General features: G+C 40.3%; 1 protein-coding gene across 1 annotated transcript in view; it reads right to left on the minus strand.

The window, feature by feature from the left end:
* Window positions 1-19,340, minus strand: part of LOC127653319 (alpha-1,6-mannosylglycoprotein 6-beta-N-acetylglucosaminyltransferase B-like) — a 200,123-nt gene that overhangs the window by 95,532 nt on the left and 85,251 nt on the right. The window contains exons 5-7 of the mRNA XM_052139970.1: window positions 16,439-16,512; window positions 14,215-14,382; window positions 10,914-11,078 (exon numbers count right to left, since the gene is read on the minus strand). Of these exons, the coding sequence (XP_051995930.1) occupies window positions 10,914-11,078; window positions 14,215-14,382; window positions 16,439-16,512 (407 nt within the window). The remainder of the gene's footprint in view (window positions 1-10,913; window positions 11,079-14,214; window positions 14,383-16,438; window positions 16,513-19,340) is intronic.

Raw genomic sequence — 19,340 nt, forward strand, 5'->3', positions numbered from 1 at the left:
CTTACTGCACATACCACCAATGAGGAAATGTATTATAAATGTATTATTAGTAGTTTTCGCAACTTATGAGACCGGGTTTGGATTTGGTTTGAAATGAACCTGACATTTAAGTCCTTTTTCAGCAAAAATCTTGCCGTCCATTTTTTGGTCATGAGTGTATAAGAAAGAGAAGCTCTTTCAAAGTGGCTCATGTGTTGAAATGGCACTGATCAAGATGTGCACTGGACAGTCAGTTTCTATCCTAGTTCTTGATTATGTTCATTATAGAAAACGATGACTCACGGAGGTAGGTGGAGGGGAACATTGAAAGTAGGAACACTGTAATGATTCTGCTGTTTTGAATTTAGCTTGGGAAAGCATGTTTGTCCAAAAGTCCCTAACTTCCTTGTTCACTGTACAAATCAGACTTTGACATTTCCAGAATCTCTGGCTGAAAAGATGCTCCATCTAAGGATTGAGCCAGACGTTTGGCCTCAGCAGTCCACTGCCATCTGCTGGAACTGAGAATGGCTTAGGAACAGAAGGATTTCACTCAACAGGTTAAAGCTCTCAAATGGCTCCTTGAAGTTCTCTGCCAGTCTTGTTATGAAGCATCGGCTGGTCATCTGGCATCTGGTGTAGTTTTCTCCCTTGAAGATCCTCTTCAAAAAGCGTCAGCTTTAAACGGAAAGCTTCAACAGCTTCGTACATGTCTGCAACAGTGTGGTATTGACATGCAAGTGCAAATTAAGCTGATTTAGAGCCAAGATATCATACAAAATATTCAAGTATGCCTTCTCTGTGCTGTCTTTCAAAAACCTGTTTTTGCAGACTGCTTAAAAATAAACAAAGTTCATCTTGCAGTTCACAAAATCTTCAACACACAACCCTTGCTTAACCAGCAGATATTGTTGTGCAGCAAAGGATAGTGCTGTTCTGCTGACATTTCCTCCAGCAAGGCTTGAAAAAGGCAATGTTGCAGACTAGAACACACAATTTGTTTTTACCAGCATCATCACAGTATCCATTGTCTTGTTCATTTTACAACACCGATTTATGAATGATGCAGTGAAATGCCATGAGTGTTGGGTTGACAGCAGCTTGCCTGCTTATCAGGTCTCTGTGATGTCCAATCAATGACGGAGCCCAGTCAGTGACAACTGACACAACTTTGCTTAAATCCAGTCCATTCTTTTCAAAGAACTGCATCAGTTCATTAAAAAAGGATTTCCCCAGTTGTGTGCCCCTGTAATGGCAGCTAACAAATAAATGCTGCTGTGGCATTCTCCTGTGCTGATGTGGTTTTGTAAACAACAGCAATTGAGTGCTTGTATGCTGCCACCGATTGTGTTACCTTCTGTTTGTGGCTCTCAGAATGTTCAGAATATCTGCAGTTAAATTTGCAATGCAATGCACTGAAATGGCATTTGATGTTATCAAACTTACAGACCTCCACGGTCTACATGTATAGCAAACACGTTGGCACATTCACTTTTGTATTGTCTATTTTCAGTATCCACTTTATTTTTTATCACACTTGCCATGATTCGCTGTCAGACTACGTTGTCAAAGACGCTGCTTTTGAATTTTCAGCGGTTTTGCGCCAGCAACGTGCTAACATTGATACATTTGCTACAGCTTTAGCATGGGCCAAACATTTGTCTCCCCATGGGCCGACTGTTGTGAAATCCTGATGTAGATGCTTGACTTATAGAGAATGAGCTTAATGATGGAGAGCGTTTGACTCAGAAACACTGAATTCAGCATGTTTCCTAGAGAAACATCATGCGATCTGTTTCTCTAATGGGCTATATAGCGGTCGAGAGATCATTTGTTTTAACAATGAATGTTCATAAAAACATGTATTACATTTTTTTATATTATTTATATTAGTGTTTATTAAAAAGCAGGAAATACTAAAATATATATTCTTTGGTGTGTTGGAGTTTTAGAAATAGCTATAATTTATCTTAACATGAAAATTAATAGTCACAAAAGTAGGTCATTATTTCCAAATGTGGATGTGGATATGTATATTGAGATTGATTATTTTCAACTCCCTTATCTTTTAGATGCTGCACTTGTAAAACACTAAACAGTCTCATGCAGCATGCCCATGCAATACCCACAGACCATTCACAGCAAGCATGATGCATATTGCAGCAAAAATGGCAAGAGCTGGCAGAAAATCCACTGTGATTGGCAGGCTGCTTTGGTTCACAGGTTTTTATCCTTTCATCAGGTAACAAGGTTTTATTTAGAAGTTACCAGGCTGCTACTATGAGCACCTTTGAGGCAGAACAAGAAGAAACCTATTCATTTTTATAAAATTTGCCAAACCTTACTAAGTTTATGGCACTGAATCTTTGAAAGAAATTAAAGACTACTTTAGAGGGAAATTATGTGATTAAGTGATTGTAAAGGGGTTCAATGGAAAGGAGGAGGCGAGAACCGGCTTGACAATATAAATAATATTTTAATGAGAAAAAACAAAAACACACACATGACGGATAGCTGCCCGTAAACGATCTCTCTCTCTGTCGCACCACCACAGGAGGGAAAGAAAAATAATTACAATGTGGGGGGGGGGGGGGGATTTCCTGTAACAGTGTAGTACCCCCCAAAAAACACTGTAAAAATGTAAAAGAGAGGGAAAAGGCCAACGCGGAGTGGGAGTGGGAGAGAGAGAGGAGTTACTTACTCGCCAGTTCTCCGATACGCCGTAGCTTCGTGCTCGGCCACTCCTCCACCCTCTAGTGGACGACAGCCACGCACGCCTCCCTGGGCGGATCGGAGGCAGTCCTCCAGCCCCTGGCAGACAGAACGCCCTGCCACATTCTCGGGGTACAGAAGAGGTTTCCCCCGCCCCTGGCAGCGGTTATCCCGCTCCAGGCAGTCGGTAGTGAGCCGAGTCTCAGACACCGCCGCATTTCAACAGCTGGTAGGGGTCTCCTCCAACCCCTGGCAGTAGCCCTGACCACTCCAGGCGGTCGGCTAGGAGCCCCTTCTCCCCTCGCAGTCAGTGACCAATTCCCCGCTTCCAGGCAGCCGAGCTCCTCCATCCCCCAGAAGACAGCCACGGCTGCTCCGTTGTGGTGGATGGTAGCGGCGAGAACTCTACTACAACGTATCCCTCCTCCTTCCTGGGTCTTCGGCACCAGAGTAAAGGGGTTCAATGGAGAGGAGGCGAGAACCGGCTTGACAATATAAATAATAAACACAAACACACACATGACAGACAGCTGCCCGTAAATGATCTCTATCTCTGTCGCACCATCATCCGCAGTCGGCCTTTATCCCTCTCGGAGGCTCAATTAGCCTGATAAAGGACTGGGTGTGTAAAAACACGACCCGGCCCCATCATCCATCCTGTCACAGTGATTATTTGAATGAGCTATATAACTTTGTTTCAAGTTAACCCACAGTAATTAATCAAAATAATACAAAAATAAAAACACTTGACCATTCGAATATGCCAATATGCATTGCTTCTAGTCAGGCATCGATCAGTCTGCGCAGCCCTGAATAAAGTTGAACACACCTATTGTAACACCTGTTAACTATGTAAACTACTCCAAATTAAAACTGATGTGTACATTACTGCTCTAACATAAAACATTATTTTAGTTTTACAAATCAAAAAGGTGTTTTGTTAGGGTATGGGGATGGGGGAGTTGTTTTTAACGATGAGAGTGTGGCATGCAACCTGTTTTTATCTGCTTATTTTGGCTAGCTTCTACCAAGTGTCAGAGGAATTTGATTGGATGCACAGCCTTTGATGTCAACAACAATATTATAATTTTCTCCCTTCTTTTAAAAGCTGATAAGCCTATTTACTTATAGCTTTATTAATACAGTGGCAAAAAAGTATGTGAACCATTTGGAATTAGCTGGTTTTCTGCATTAATTGGTCATAAAATGTGATCTCATTTTCAAGTCACAAGCATAGAAAAACACAATGTGGTTAAGCTAACAACACACAAACAATTATAATCTTTAATGTCTTTATTGAACACATTCCATTAAACATTCACAGTGCTGTGGAAAAAGTGAACCCTTGGATCAAATGACTGGTTGATCCTCGTTTGGCGGCAATAACCTCAATCAAGCCTGTCCAGTAGCTGCGGATTAGACCTGCACAACGTTCAGAAGGAATTTTGCACCATTCTTCCTTACAGAACTGCTTCAGCTCAGCCATATTCTTAGGATGTCTGGCGTGAATGGCTCTCTTGAGGTCATTCTCTATTGGGTTAATGTCTGGGCTCTGACTGGGCCACTCCAAAAGGTGGATTTTCTTTTTTTGAAGTCATTCTGTAGTGGATTTACTTTGATGTTTAGGTTCGTTTTCCTGATGCATCACCCAACTTCTACTGAGCTTCAGCTGGCACACAACCACCCTGACATTATCCTGTAGGATATCTTGATAAACTTGGGAATTAATTTTTCCTTTGATGATGGCAAGTGGTCCAAAATCATGATGCTCCCTCCACCATACTTCACCGTTGGGATGTTGTTTTCATGTTGGTATTTGGTGCCCTTTTTACGCCATACATAGTGCTGCGTGTTCTTCCCAAACAATTCAACCTTAGTTTTAACAATCCACAAAAATTTTCACATTAGCATTGTGGAGTGTCAAGATCCAGCACTCAGAAATGCTTTTGATTTAAAGCAGCGGCTTCCTTCGTGGTGTCCTGTCATGGACACCATGCTTGTTTAATGTTTTCCATATAGTAGACTCATGAACAGAAATTTTTATGAATATCTAAACTCTTCTAGATAACATTGTAACCCTTTACAGCTTTATGCAATGAAACAATTCTTGATCGTAGGTCTTCTGAGACCTCTTTTTTGTTAGACATGTTCCACGAAAGCAGATGCTTCTTGTGAATAACAAACTCAAAATGTTTGAGTGCTTTTTCAAAGTATCTATAACCCACACCTTCAATATTTTTTTCATTAATCAGATGCCAGGTTTGCCAGCTCCTGACTCTAATTAGCTTTTGTGGACATCATTAGCCTAGGGGTTCACATACTTTTTCCAAACTACACTGTGAATGTTTGAATGATAAATGCAGTATGTAAAAGGACAATAAAACTATTTGTGTGTTATTAGTTAAAACAGATTGCATTTGTTCATTATTGTAACTTGAATATCAAGCCAGGTTTTAAGACACAATTATACACACATGCAGGTAATTCCAAAGGGTTCAGATTTCTTGCCACTGTATGTATTTTCATTGTGCAAAAACATGAAAGAGTTGTATGTATTTCCTCAAGATGCTGACAGACTGATGAAGTCTCTGAAATATATTTGTATAACTTACCATTTTTAGGGGAGAATTTCTACAAATATTTATATACTACAAATATCACCCTTGTGGTGCCTCAGCAGCACAAATGCCATATGTCCTTACTGATTGTGTGAACAGCAACTTTTCAAAAGACGCAAAAGTTATTATACACGAAAAAGCATAATTGTTTAAATACAAAAACAACTCAGTATTTACTTGTGCATCAAATTACAGAGAAAAAAGGACCTTTGTATCCACTCAGTTGTAGGGGGGCTACTGAATGTAAAGTTTGCTGAAAGACTTTAACAGCATGTTAAATTATACGAAATGGGACATCAAAGGTGTAACCCAGAGGAATTGGGGAGAGAAAGAGCAAGGAAAGACAAATATACATATGAACTGATGGAGAACCAATATGAATTAAACATCTATGACATGCAAAATGTAACCTGCCACCACAAACAAATTCACAGAGTCCTGAAATTACCTTGGATAGGCAGTAATATTTACCAGTCTACCTCACAAGCAACATATTTTACTCAAAGCAAATGGTTTTTAAATAGTCACAGCAACCATCTTCACAGAAAACCACTTCTCTTTGTGACAGATAAAATGCTGCTCTCTAAAATGTATGAGGGTTCATTCAGAGTGTGTATTTGATCTGTAGCATGCTTTGAGACTGATTTGATTTAATCTAATGAGTCTGAAGTTGTTTATTCAGGATTGGTACTTTATAAAATGAAAATCAGTCTGTACTAGGTTTGCTTGCAACTGATTTTTGAAAAAGGAAATAGTACCCCCATACAAACAATAGAGCTAATTATCTTTATAATAAAAACCCAACTCGGCAGGACTAGTTTTGTTTAGGTAAATGATTATTACACTGTGTAAATATTTTGTTTTGTTTTGTTCCTGGGTATTAAGTGTTATTTCCTAATTGCTTATGCCTCAAAAGTATAGAAAATGGCTATTATTCCCCACAAATTTTGCTTTTGAGACCAGGACAGTGATATTTTGAAACTGACCTATTTCCAATGAGAAAACGGGTGAATTTGTGTCTTTTTGTTCACATAAAGTCAGAAAAAAAACAACATATGAATCCAAATGGACATGTATTTAAACTGAAGTAATATTCAAAGCCGTGCTGGTCCATAATGGTAACAAGTACCAGTTTCTTCCCCTGGCTCACTCGGTGCACCTCAAAGAGGATTACAACAGCATCAAGACCTTACTGGACGCCTTGAAGAATAATGAGTATGGCTGGGAACACTAATTTTTTATTTATATATATATATATTCTTCACATTTTAGAATAATAGTAAAATCATCAAAACTATGGAATAACATAAATGGAACTATGGGAATTATGTTGTGACTAAACAAAATCCAAAATAATATCAAAACTGTGTTATATTTTACTATCTTCAAAGTAGTCACTCTTTGCCTAGAATTTGCAGAAATGTACTCTTGACATTTTCTCCACCAACTTCTTGAGGTTTCACCCTGAGATGCTTTTTAAACAGTATTGAAGGAGTTCCCATCTATGTTGGGCACTTACTGGCTGCTTTTCTTTATTATCTGGTCCAAGTCATCAATTTCAAAAAACATATTTTTATTATTACATTTTTGTTTTATAATGAAATAAATGAATATGGTGGCACAATTATATTTTTGACTACAAAACTAACATCAAACATTCAAGCATACGCCTTCAGACCAAAAGATTGTTAAGATCATAAGAAACATTTCAGTCAAGTGTCCCCAAACTTTTGAATGGTAGTGTGAGTGTGTGTGTGTGTGTGTGTGTATGTGTGTGTGTATATATATATATATATATATATATATATATATATATATATATATATATATATACATTCAGTAGCTATATAGCGGTTGAAGTCATTAAACACATTTTTTAACCACTCCTCAGATTTAATATTAGCAAACTATAGTTTTGGAAAGTAATTTAGGACATCTGATTTGTGCATGACAAAAGTAATTTTTCCAATAATTGTTTACAGACAGATTGTTTTGCTTTTAATTGACTACATCACACTATGACAATGGGTCAGAAGTTTACATACACTAAGGTAACTGAGCCTTTAAGCAGCTTGGAAAATTCCAGAAAATGATGTCAAGCCTTTAGACAATTAGCTTCTGATAGGAGGTGTACTGAATTAGAGGTGTACCTGTGGATTTATCAAACTCAGCCTTAGCCCATGCATTTTAAGTCAAGGCCTTGAGTGCAATTCATGCCATTAAGAAAACACAGTTTCACAATGAATAAGACACTGTATCATACATTACGTGGCAGTCAACAAATAATACCATTTTAAATTTTATACCAAAACAAGAAAAAGCTCACAAATAATATTTGCGATTTAAATTTTGCTTGCACTATATTTTGTTTCATCAGGGTACATGTTTACTTTTCAAAACTTGATCCGACACTGAATGCTCAAGCAGCCTAATTTTCACTTAGAAAACCCCTGATGTTGCTATAGCAATGCAAAAAGCAATTTGCTTGAAGTGAAAATCAGCCCTCCTTTCCTGTTTAATTAATCAATCGCATGATCATGCAGAACATCTTAGGTTTTTAAATCCAAAGGAACAAATAAATCAATCTGATTGGCTGACAATCTGACTTTAGTTGCCTATTCACTTAAATGTTGAGGAATTCTTTGGAAATTCTGAAGGCCTGATGGGGTAGAGCCTCACGCGCTGCTTTGGGAGCATGGCTCCAGGCATGCGATTTGTGAAACAGTTGTCACACTTTGCTTGTAAGTATCGAGGAATAAATTCTGATTGGATACATTTTTTTTGTTTCTTGCTGTTTGTGTAGATTAATTAGGAGTGGAAAGTGATTCAAAAAGTTCAATGAGAATGAAAGGATGAAAAAATATGAATTTTTTAGGCATGTTACGCCAGCAGAGACGGCTTTGCTGGCCCTGAGAAATTGCCATTGTTCAAACTCAGTTCCTCTTAGCTTGACATCATGGGAAAATCTAAATAAATCAGCCAAGACCTCAGAAAAAAAATGTGGACCTCCACAAGTCTGGTTCATCCTTTGGAGCAATTTGCAAATGCCTGAAGGTACCACATTCATCTACACAAACAATAATACACAAGTATAAACACCATGGGACCACGCAACCATCATACCGCTCAGGAAGGAGACACATTCTGTCTCCTAGAGATGAACGTAGTTTGGTGCAAAAGTGCAAATCAATCCTAGAACAACAGCAAAGGACCTTGTGAAGATGCTGGGGGAAACAGGTAGACAAGTATCTATATCCACAGTAAATCGAGTCGTATATCGACATAACCTCAAAGGCTGCTCAGCAAGAAAGAAGCCACTGCTCCAAAACCACCATAAAAAGCCAGATTACAGTTTGCAAGTGCACATGGGGACAAAGATTTAACTTTTTGTAGAAATGTCCTCTGGTCTGTTGAAACAAAAATTGAACTCTTTGGCCATAATGACCATCGTTATGTTTGAGGATAAAGGGTGAGGCTTGCAAGCTGAAGAACACCATCCCAACTGTGAAGCTTGGGGGTGGCAGCATCATGTTTTGTGGGGGTGCTTTGCTGCAGGAGGGACTGTTGCACTTCACAAAATAGATGCCATCATGAGGAAGGAAGATTATGTGGACATATTGAAGCAACATCTCAAGACATCAGCCAGGAAGTTAAAGCTCGGTCACAAATAGGTCTTCCAAATGGACAATGACCCCAAAGATAGGTCCAAAGATGTGGAAAAATGGCATAAGGACAACAAAGTCAAGGTATTGGAGTGTCCATGACAAAGCCCTGACCTCAATCTGAAAAAAGCATGTGCAAACAAGGAGTCCTACAAACCTGACACAGTAAATGGGAGTGCAACGTAGTGCAGCGTAGTTCTAGCGGGAAGCCTAGCAGCTGTACATCATCACTTCATTAGCTGGGTAATTCCTATCCAATCGCATGTAACCCATTGCTTCATAAGTCTGCTCACAATCTATCACATTGTTGTTTCAGTGCGCTAAAACGCAGGCAACCTCCGCCACCCCACCACCACCAGCTGAGCCCTGTCCCGCGGGGGGGTAGGCTCCTCGCCGCAGGACATGACGGTTCCGGGCCAACTCCCTCAGACCGCTGGACAGGGCCTACGCCAAAGAGAGAGACATTACCTTCTGTTTTACATTGGTCAAATAAATGGCATCTTAAACCTCACTCAAGCCTGCGTGTCTTCCCGGTAGAACACCAGTTCTGTCTGGAAGAATGGGCCAAAATTCCAGCAACTTATTGTGAGAAGCTTGTGGAAGGCTTCCCAGAATGTTTGTCCCAAGTTAAACAATTTAAAGGCAATGCTGTTTTGGTATTGTCCAAAACTACCAAAATGGGTTGCAGGTCTGTTCTGATAAGGCTGTGGACAGCAAGGAAAATGTACATGTAGTTGTGCATAGTTAGAATTTGAAAACGAAATATTTAAAAGGTAGAAAGCAGAAAACACTTCCCATTTATTTTGTTATTGGCATCAAAGGCCAACCACAATGTTTTCTGTGCTGTGAATTATTTGCTGCAGAGAGCAAAAAACGAAATACAATTTTGAAAGAAAAACCAGTTTGGACTGTGTTACGTCCAATGTAATATCCAAGTCTTGTAGCACAACCAGTTGAGAACCACTGGTTAATACACTATACACAAACATTCATTAACAATAAAATATTAATATTTCTAAATAAAAGTAAACAAAAATGTATTTATGCTGTAAAAAAATAAAATCAGTGATTGTAAGTTCATGACACATTGTAAAAATGTATTACCATAAGTTAACATATAGAACCTTATTGTAAAGTGTTGTCAGTAAACCTGATCACACTGCAAGGCTTAATGCACAGATCCAATCTTTTGACTGTATCTGATTTTTTGTCCCACCTGTTTACATTTACTGAAGACACAACTTGTATCTGATATGTGTTCACATTAATTTCCCACCCAAACTTGAATGATTTCATCGCTGATCGCTTTAACTTATGAGCGCCACGGTTCAACCTCAGGTTTTTAATGGCCTTGTGCTATTTGATATAGCACATTTGACATTTTCTGGCATCTTGTCTTGACCAACATCCAGTTCAGACACTCTGAGAAAGTAAGAAATAGGCTCAAGTGCTGGAAAGTGCAGATTTATAGGCTTTTATTAACATGTCAATTTGCACTGAAATAATATTAATGGGTTATTTTTACAGAGTGTTTTATAGTAGGTAAAACACTCTGTAATTTTTACCTGCATGGGAACACGCAGTCAAGAAAATGTCTGGGAAAATGACTGACATGATCTGGTGATTATTACATTACCCCACATCCCCCATATAAAACTAATCCCGTCCAAATAGATTTTGTGCGAGCGCCTAAGGGCAAGTGTGTTTCATATTGAGTTTCATGCATGTTTAGACGTAGGTCAGTTGTCCAGATATCATATATGTATCTGATTTACAACCACATTTGCAAGTGGCTCAGATTGGATGCAAAAAAATCCGATCTTGTGCAGATTTTTCTGTTCAGACCATATCCGACCTGTGTCAGATGAGTAAAAAATCAGATTTTTTGTGACAATTTAAACACAGCCTAATTCAATTTCTTAGACAGTGTGTGACAGCTCACCCTCTTCTGTTCTCTGTACTGACTGCGCAGGCGCTCATCAAGTCTATGGGCAGCTGCAGCCCACTGTGCAGCCAATCTGCGCATACGTCTCCTCATGAAGCTTAAAGATTCTTTTCCTGAACCGACCTGCTCCAATAGAAGAGCCAAATCAGAGCGGAGAAATGCCTGGATAAAGAGAGACAAAGTGAGATAAAAGAGCAAATTCGAAAGAATGACACAATTACAATGACAGATCATGAGACAGTTTTAAACAACTCAAACTCATGCTGGTAACAGCAGTGTGGAATTTAAACAGGTCATTTTACCTGGCAGGAGAATGCTACACTCCAGGAAAAAATAAAAAAAAAATAATAATAAATAATAATAAAAAAGTTAATAGAAATTATATCTAATTTCAGCATTTTCAGGGTTCTGTGATGATGTGTGAATAAAATGTAAACAACTAGAACTCTTTCGCTTGTAATGGCAATGTGAGAGAACCTAACCAGGTGAGAATGCACACCGCACACACAGGCTTTACGTGTTCAAACATTTCCAGTGTTTTCCACTGTTATCTAGCTGACACTTTTGACCGGTAGTTCAGATTTAGTTTCAAATCAAATCGAATCAAAATCACTTTATTGTCACTCTACCATGTACACAAGTGCAACAGTAGGTGAAAGTCTTGTGTGCAGTTCCGAGCAACATAGCAGTCATGACAGTGACGAGACATATACCAATTACAATAAACAACATACTTACACAACACAATATTAATATACAATATACAGTGAACAATACACACAATATAGAATACACATACAATAAAAATAAAAAGTATATACAAATATATATACAGTAGTTGTATTGTGAAGAGAATATAATTATGACAGTCCAGTGTGAGATAGTAGATTAATAAAGTGCAGTGCTGATGTATATTGATCGTGAGAGATCAAGTGTTGAGGCTGGTGAGGGTCCTGATGCTGCGATACCGCCTGCCTGATGGTAGCAGTGAGAGCAGCCCATGACTCGGGTGGCTGGAGTCTCTGATAATCCTCCAAGCTTTTTTCACACACTGCCTGTTATAGATGTCCTGGAGGGAGAGAAGCTCACCTCAGATGATGTATCTGGCAGTTCGCACCACCCTTTGCAGGGCTTTGCGGTTGTGGGCGGTGCTATTGCCGTTCCAGGTTAGTGATGCAGCCAGTCAGGATGCTCTCTACAGTGCTGGTGTAGAACCATGTGAGGATGTGGTGGTTCATTCCAAACTTCCTCAGCCATCTCAGGAAGAAGAGGCGCTGGTGAGCCTTCTTCACAACGGCCTCAGTGTGGATGGACCATGTGAGTTCCTCAGTGATGTGGACACCGAAGAACTTGAAGCTACTGACTCTCTCTACCGGTGCTCCATTAATAGTGATGGTTCTGTGTACTCTGTCTTTCCTCCTGAAGTCCACTACAAGCTCTTACTGATGTTGAGGGAGAGGTTGTGCTCCTGACACCAGCGTGTCAGAGTATGCACCTCCTCTCTGTAGGCTGTTTCATCATTGTCAGTGATCAGACCTTCCACGTCGTATTGTCAGCAAACTTAATGTTGGTATTGGAGCTACGTGTTGCCACACAGTCATGTGTGTGTATAGGGAATACAGGAGTGGGCTGAGAACACAGCCCTGCGGGGCTCCAGTGTTGAGGGCTGCCCATTCTAAACACCTGACGTCTGCCTGACAGGAAGTCCAGGATCCAGCTGCACAGCGAGCTATTTATGCCAAGAGCCCAGAGATTCTCATCAAGCTTGGAGGGCACTATGGTGTTGAATGCTGAGCTGTAGTCTACAAACAGCATTCTCACATATGTTCCTTTTTTCCAGGTGGGAGAGAGCAGTGTGTATTGTAGATGCAATGGCATCATCAGTGGAGCGGTTGTTGCGGTAGGCAAACTGCAATGGTCCAGTGAGGTGGGCAGCACAGAGCAGATGTAGATCTCTGATTAACCTCTCAAAGCATTTGCTGATGATGGGGGTCAGAGCAACAGGATGCCAGTCATTTAAACAAGTGATTTTTGATTGCTTTGGTACAGGAACAATGGTGGACATTTTGAAGCATGTGGGGACTACAGACAAGGAGAGAGACAGGTTGAAAATGTCCATAAAAACACCAGCCAGTTGGTTTGCGCACGCTCTGATGATGCAGCCCGGAATGCCGTCTGGACCAGTGGCTTTACGGATGTGTGTGTGTGTGTGCAAACTGCAAAAACATACATGAGATCGAATTTGTTCACATCTGATTTAGTTAACTTGTAAATGTGATTCTAAATCTAAGAAACATCTGACATTTAAACACTCAAATTGCAAGAATCGAACAAATAATCTGATTACAATGCAATTTTTTAAGTAATTAATATTCAAAGTAATTAGTTACTGTAGTCTAATTACTTTCAAAGTCAAAAAGTAGTGTTACACATTACATTTTAAAATATCGTAATCAAATTACAGTTACTGACATTTAAGTGAGGTTATTACTTTTAAGTACATTACTTGGGTTACACATACTTTTATAATAATATTAGTTATGTACCATATAATACTTTTAAAATATGAATTCATATGTTCATATGTAAATCTGTTTGCATTTCAGTGACATCTGAAAAGTGTGTGCCAAGGAACTAGGAGAAAATAAATGCTTTATTATTTGTTGAGCAGAAAAACAAAAAGGTTTCTGTGAAAAGTGTTTTAGAAAGTAACTTTTTAGTTAATTTGAAAAAAGAAAATCAGTTAAAAATGTATTAGTAATGTGATAATGTAATCAGTAAAGTAATCTGACAACAACTTTAGATAAATTAATAGTAATTTGTAGCAATTTACCCAACACTGGTTATCATATTGCTAAGCTTTCAGTGTGGTTTACTAATAAGTATAAAAATACATAAAGTAAACTGTTCATTTTAATTAGTTTATTTATCTGTACTTTTCAGTATGAAATTAATTTTATGTTAATTTATAATCAACATTTCACGAGTGCTAATATAATCTTGAGATAGCAGAAAATGGTTAAACTAGTTTGGCTTGCTGTCCGCAATGGAGGGTCTTATTGCATTGGGACTGCCTTCTCTGCAAAGAATACATCACACTGCCTTAGAATTTGGCTAAAAGAAGTTATCTTTGCCAGTGTAATAATACATTCCTTCTGTACCTTTTGTAAGAGTCTAGAGTGTCCCTATGACTCCTTAAAATGCTGTCTACATATGTAACTCACAAAATCACATGCTTTGTGAGTTAAAACAAGGCCACGTTAACTTGCATGAATTATGTATTGCAAATATCACTCACCTGTCTCTTTGGTGGGCGACTGATTGTGAGGTGGCTGCTTTGGTTCCTCCAGGCCAGTGGGGGGCAGAACCACTCCACCTCACTGAGGTAGATGAGGAAAGAGCACTCTGAGCCGTCCACTCCATAAAAGGCGTAGCAAGGGTCCGATGTCCATCTGGCTCTCATCCACTTGAACATTAAGATATGAGAAACACTTAACTTTAGGTTATCTCTGTTGAAATGTATTTGAAATGAACACAATGGAAATGTTACCATGCTACTTGTTCCCCTCAATGTTCAAGTGTCTTGTTTTCATTGGTTCATTGTCTTATTATTAGTTCGGTCTTGTGATTGGTTGTCTTGTTTACTTTATACCCCTGTCTACTTAAGCCCTCATGTTTTCCACTGTGACTTGTCAGGTATTGTTAATGTAGCATTGTTGGTGAACGTTGTGTTATTGTTCCACCAAGCCAAGCCAAGCCAAGCCAAGACAAGTCAACCTACCCCAACGTTACAGAATACCTGACTTCATAAAATGAACCCAGCAGTTCAGCTTCTGTGTCTTTACCAGGGGTACGATCCCTCAAGGAATATGTGGAGGATTTCTGTGCTCTAGCCAGCAAGGATGGTTTTAATGAAATCGCCCTCAATTACATTTTCTGGGCAGGCTTGAGCGTGACTGTCTCCTCTATGATGCCTAGCGGTCGGATTACCCTCAGCCTGGCTCAGTTCATGGACTATGCCCTTGTAATGAGAGGTTCACCTTTGACAGTGGAAGTGGCTTAATGAGGGACTCCTGCCACGTTCCACGAGCCGGGTCATATGCCTGCCACGGTTAATGAGCCAGCGTCCATGCATGTAGCTTCTACCATCCCAGAGCCAATGCCTGTAGCCTCGACTGTCCCAGAGCCAATGCCTCTAGCCTCGACCATCCCTGTAACCATGCTCCCAGCTATCCGAAAAAGGGGAGAAGGAAAAGAACAACTTTTCCCCAGTCTCTGCCTGTACTCACGACCACAGAAGTCATTCCCCAGTCTCTGCCTGTACTCACAAACACAGAGGTCTTTACTTGTTACCCCGTCTGTGTATTTAAGCCCTCTTGTTTGCCATTGTCTCTTGTCAGGTATTGTTAATTTAATATTGTGTGTGAACATCGTGTTATTGTTCCACCAAGCCAAGCCAAGCCAAGCCAAGCCAAGTCAAGTCAACCTAACCCAATGTTACATTTGGGATGTTTACAGTGGAATAATGTCTAATGTTTCACTCTTATTTTATAATACCTATTTCAGTGATTTGGACTGTGGCATGATTGTTTATGCCAGATGGTAGTTTGAATATTTCTGTAACTGCTGATCTCCTGGGATTTTCAAGCATAACAGTCTCTAGAATTTACTCTGAATGGTGCCAAAAATAAAAACATCCAGTGAGTGGCTGTACTGCGGTCAGAAATGCCTTGTTGATGAGAAAGGTCAAAGGAGAATGGCCAGACTGGTTCAAGCTGACAGAAAAGCTTCAGTAACTCGGATAACCACTCTGTACAATTGTAGTGAGCAGAATAGCATCTCAAAATGTACTACATGTCAAACCTTCAGGCGGATGGGCTACAACAGCAGAAGACCATGTTGGGATACACTTCTGTCAGCCAAGAACTGTAAGCTAAGTATTTCTGCTGAGGTACACAAATGGTAGGCCAACAGCAGCCTCAGTTTTCTGTTCTTGGCTGACAGAAGTGGAACCCGACATGGTGTTCTGCTATAGTAGACCATTCACCTCAAGGTTTGTGCATGTTGTGCATTCTGACATGCTATTCTGCTCACAACAATTGGTTGATGTGGACGTTAACTGAAGCTCCTGACACGTATCTCCATGATTTTTTTGCATTGTATTGCTGCCATATGAATGGCTGATTAGATATATGCATGAATAAGTAGATGGCTTATGGCTGTTTTACACTGTTTTATACTATTTTAAGTGGTTCAATTGTTAAACAGGTTTTTACTGAAGTACCCAAGTCTAGGACCATATTATTTTCTGATATGGTGATGAAGTGTGTTAGAATAAACAACAACAAAAATAAATTTAAAACAACCACATCATCAATCAATCAGAATGGCCCGTCAAAAATCCCTTTGTCGTGCGCCACTGTTTGCTTCCATTAATCTATTTTCCTTTAGGCAACTGTGGAAGAAAAAGAAGAAAATTAAAGGAGTATGAGAGTTTTTGAAAAATCTCCATGTCAACTCACATCAACTTTACTTGCGCAATCTGGGTACCCAGGATCCTTCGGGACTTCACACTGGCTCATAACTCCATCTCGCCCTGTAGATGAAAAGGACAGGCGGTGATAGTTTGATTGCACTTTTCTACAGTAGAGTCACTCCAGTGCTGAAAGCCAGTGGTTTTGAAATGCTCTTTGCTTTAACAAGGCTTTGGGAGAGCCCTCCATACATTATCTTCTTCTGTCAATTCTACTTCATTTAACCATCAGAGACCCACTGTAGCAAATTTGCAACACTTGATCAAAGCAAAGAAATACATAGTTTTCATTTACTGTGGGATAAAAAAAAAGAAAACATACAATGCACACAGCAACAAGTTTGAAAACAACAAACATATTTATAGTTTGAATCTAGCATGACAAAGTCACACAAGATTACTGCCAACATTTCTTACCATTTTGGATTCAATTTAACAATTATTCAAGTAAATATTTGGCCTGTAATATATGTTTATCAATTCCCAGAATGTAGATATTGTTGGCTCTTTCCCATGTGTATGTCGCTATGGATAAAAGCATATTCTACTTCATATATGTGCAGTATATACTGTACACGGTACATATTATTAATAATAAACATACATTTTTTAATAATAAAATACAACAATAGATGTTAACTGGTGCATATTACCATTTATACCATTGCTCAAATGTTTTGACCAGCTCTCTAGCTATTAGCCAAAAAAATCAAGAAGAACTCCACAGTGTGTATCGGAGCCTTAAAGCTTTATACCAGATCTCATTAGTCTGCAGCATCCTCCACAACTTAGCTCTCAAAACCAAACCTCACATTCAGGAATTACACTTAGTGTAACTGGAAGTGACAGGCAGACGAAGATGATGAGAAGAATCCAAGTGCAGTTTATTTACAAGATGAGTGATATATCCAAACAATGTGAAATCCAAACGTGAACAAAAACAAAACATGAACTTGACAACCAAACAATGTTACATTAACACAATACTTGACAAAAGACAATGGCAAACATAAGTGTTTAAATACATGGATATACGCATGACAACCAATAACAAGACTAAACTACTAACAATTTAACTAGATTACTAAAACATGAACCAATGAAAAGACAAGACTAATAAACAAGATACTAAAAACAATGAACACAAGACACTTGAACAGGGGAAACATGACAAGATCACTTGAGGATACAGGAAATCACATGACACGAACACATGACTATAAAACTTCCAAAATAAATGACATGAACACATAACATGAACAAAAACACATTTAAACATGACATATCCCCCCATTAGGGGTGGCTCACGATGTCCCAGAACATAATAAGTTCCATCAGGGAGCTGAGTTGGGAGTGTGAATCTTGGAAAGCATAGGGACCAGACGGGGCTGAAGACCATGGTGGGACCGGAAGAGGATCTGGAGACCGGCGTGGGTCAGGATACCAGGGAGGAACCGGTGGCTGGCCTGGCGTGGCAAGATGTGGAACGTGGTCTGGTGAGGCAGAACGTGGAGGCAGAGACCCAGGGGTTAACGAGGTGGCGGCCGTGGCGACTTAACATGGCAAGACAGGCTGCATGACATGCCGTGGCAGGCATAGCGGCTTGGCATGGCAGGTGTAGCCATGGAAGGTGGAGCCGTGAGAGGCTTGAGTGGCGGACCCATGGAAGATGGAGCCGTGAGAGGGTAGAAGTGCGAAACTAGAGTGCTGAGAGTAGCCAAACGCACGGAGGACCAAGGCGGAGCTGGTGGGGCTGAGGACCAAGGCGTAGCCGGAGAATCGGAGAGCCAAGGCATAACCCGTTGACCGACAGACCAATGATGAGCTGGAGGGACGAGGAACCCTGGTGAAGCCGATAGGCTGGAGGACCACGATGGAGCCGAGGGAACGTAGAGCTGAGGTGAGGTCGAGGGATCGGAAGGCCAAGGCAGAGTTGGAGGGTCAGAAGTTCCCCTTGTCTGAGATGTCACAAGGGGTGATGATCGAGCCGGTAACTTGGGGGGAACTGGATGATCAGGAGGAGAAAGAGTACTCAGGGTGGGCACAAGGGTGGGAATCAACTCCAGGTCTACAAGCTCAGTGAGAGCTGGCTCTGGGACGGACGAGGCTTGCAATGCTGGCTCTGGGATGGACGAGGCTTGCAATGCTGGCTCATTGCCTGTGGCTGGCATGGACGTTGGCTCGTTGGCCGTGGCAGGTGTGGGCGTTGTTGTGGGACCCCGGCCCGACGACCATGACAGAGAATTGTGGGGTTACAACCTTGATGGTGGACTCTGACGTGGTGGTCATGACGGTGCACTCAGACGTGACAGCCATGACTTTGGGCTGTGGTGTGGTGATCATGACAGTGGGTTCTGGCATGGCCACTTCCACAGTGAACGACAAACAGCTCAACACCAGGGCATAGTCAATGAACTGAGCCAGAGTCCACTGAATCCTGCCTCCAGGCATCATGGAGCAGACTGGCTCATTTAAGCCCACCCGGAATATGTCCTTATGAGCGACTTCATTGAAGTTCACCCGGTCACAGAGTCCACAAAACTCCTCGACATAATCCTCCAGGGGACAATTCCCTGGCATAAACGAAGAAGATGAACTGCTGGGTTCATTTTGAAGGTCAAGTATTCTGTAACGTAGCTGGAAGTGACAAGCAGATGAAGACGATGATGATGATGATGATGAGAAGAACCCAAGTGCAGTTTATTTACAAGATGAGTGATGTATCCAAACAACGTGAAATCCAAACTTGGACTGGACTTGACTTGACTTGACTTGACTTGACTTGACTTGAAATCCAAACAATGTTACATTAACACGATACTTGACAAAAGACAATATCAAACATGAGGGTTTAAATACATGGACATGTGCAAACACATGACAATGACAAC

The sequence above is a fragment of the Xyrauchen texanus genome, chromosome 12 (genome assembly GCF_025860055.1).
Source record: "Xyrauchen texanus isolate HMW12.3.18 chromosome 12, RBS_HiC_50CHRs, whole genome shotgun sequence".
Taxonomy (NCBI): Eukaryota; Metazoa; Chordata; class Actinopteri; order Cypriniformes; family Catostomidae; genus Xyrauchen; species Xyrauchen texanus.